The sequence below is a fragment of the Benincasa hispida genome, chromosome 7, assembly GCF_027475165.1.
Source record: "Benincasa hispida cultivar pf3 chromosome 7, pf3_genome.v1.1, whole genome shotgun sequence".
Taxonomy (NCBI): Eukaryota; Viridiplantae; Streptophyta; class Magnoliopsida; order Cucurbitales; family Cucurbitaceae; genus Benincasa; species Benincasa hispida.
The window spans coordinates 23,128,946-23,130,971 of NC_143484.1; the positions used below are offsets into that span (position 1 = coordinate 23,128,946).

General features: G+C 29.4%; 1 protein-coding gene across 1 annotated transcript; it reads left to right on the plus strand.

Moving 5' to 3' along the window:
- The first annotated feature begins 615 nt into the window (after positions 1-615).
- On the plus strand, positions 616-1,604 carry LOC150035044 (MLP-like protein 31). Its single transcript, XM_090315729.1, has 2 exons — positions 616-845; positions 1,089-1,604. Exons 1-2 carry the CDS (start codon positions 656-658, stop codon positions 1,358-1,360), a joined length of 462 nt encoding a protein of 153 aa, XP_090171855.1. The 5' UTR covers positions 616-655; the 3' UTR covers positions 1,361-1,604.
- The last annotated feature ends 422 nt before the right edge of the window (positions 1,605-2,026 follow it).

Genomic DNA, 2,026 nt, shown 5'->3' on the forward strand with positions numbered 1-2,026 from the left:
AATAATACATAAAAAAGACATAATTGTTTGTCGAAAATTATATTAGCATGTGAAGCTATAAAATTATGGGTAATTATAACCATAAAATTGAAAATTTTGAACACAGTCATAGTTAATTGAAAAAAAATCAAAATTTTCTCAAAATCTTAAAATGGCTAAATGGGAATATTCTCGAAATTTCGAAATTCCGTCAAAATTGGAAAAAAAAAAAAATTTCCCCCAATCAAAATTTAAACCATTTAGCTATTTATTTTTCGTATTTTTAAAAACGGTAATCGTCTTCTCACAACTTTTTTTTTCCAGGATCTTTATCCTTCTTAAAAATAGCATTTAAATTCTTAGAGTTTAATTGAATAACATATACATGGATTATTCTCTTTCTATGATGTCACATACATACAATGACTCATCTGAAAGTAAAAACAAATCTCTATGGAAAACATTCTTTGCTATGATGTCACATACATATATTGAATAACATATACATGGATTATTCTCTTGCTATGATGTCACATACATACATTGAATAACATATACATGGATTATTCTCTTGCTATGATGTCACATACATATATAAAGGACCAATGATTGTATGCTTTTGCAAAACATTCTTTTTCAGTTTTAGAAGAACAACATAAATTTAAAACCATAAAAAATGTCTGGTCTCTATGGAAAGTTAGAGGCTGATTTTGAAATCAAAGCCCCTGCTTCTAAATTTCATGAAATGTTCCATACAAAACCACACCATGTCTCCAATGCTTCTGGAGACAAAGTACAAGGTTGTGAGCTGCATGAGGGTGAATGGGGAAAAGTTGGTTCTGTTATCTATTGGAACTACTTTCATGGTTTGTATTTTCCATTTAACTTTTTTTTTTTTCCAATCCATCTTAATAAACACGTGCTAAATTACAAATTCGGTTCCTAAACTTTTATATTTGCATCTCAAAAAAGCCTCATACGTTAAAAAAGTCAAACGTGGAAGTTTAGAGACTTTGCTATTAGAAATATTTTGAATTTAAGGACTTATTTGATAAAAATTTGAAAGTTGTACTAAACTTGTAACTTATGAATGTATTGGTAAACTACAGAAGGAAAAGCTAAAGTAGCGAAGCAGGTAATTGAAGCTGTGGATGAGGAGAAGAATTTGATAGTTCTCAAAATGATTGAAGGAGACCTTATGAAGGATTATAAAAATTTCAAGTTTATAATGCAAGCTACTCCAAAGGGCAAAGGAAGTGTGGTTCATTGGACTTTGATTTATGAGAAGCTTCATGAAAACATTCCACATTCATATTCTATGTTAGAGTTTGTTGCTGCCATGTCCAAAGACATTGATGCATACCTCATGGGAGGCAATTAAGAACCTTCAAATCAAGATTTCTCCAATTCTCTAGAAGGGTCTTCCTGATTATCAAGTTTATTGAATCTTAATATATACTATGTGACAACTATATATGTTTGAATAAATGCTTGTACGGCATCTGTTCCCTTTGTGTGGTTATTCCAAGTAATAATCATGTTTCCTAAAGTATACTTCGAATATGAATCCATTATTAATAAAATTATGATTAGTAAATAAGAGTGTAATGTTTATTTTTTCGATCGATATATATGGTTGAGGAGAATTCAGGTTGTCAAAATTTTTCAATCAATATATGAAAAATCCTATGGAGTTGTTTGGGGCGCTGAGATGATATGTTTGAGTTCATATGTCTGTGTTTTTTGTGTGCAAAGTTCATATGTCAGTTCTATCTGATTTAGTTTTTGTACGTACTCTATAATAATTTGCATGTATCAATACTATATATTTTTTGAGTTCAACCTTATAATCTAATTATTGTATCCATCCTATTTGGAATAAAACATTGATTTCATTTTTTTCTATTATTTCCAATGTCTATGTATGGATGTGCAAAATTGTGATGTTTGAGTTCAATACTATATACAAAAACTAATTCTGATGTCTATGTATGGATGTGCAAAATTGTTATGTTTGAGTTCATATGTCTGTGTTTTTTGTGTGCAA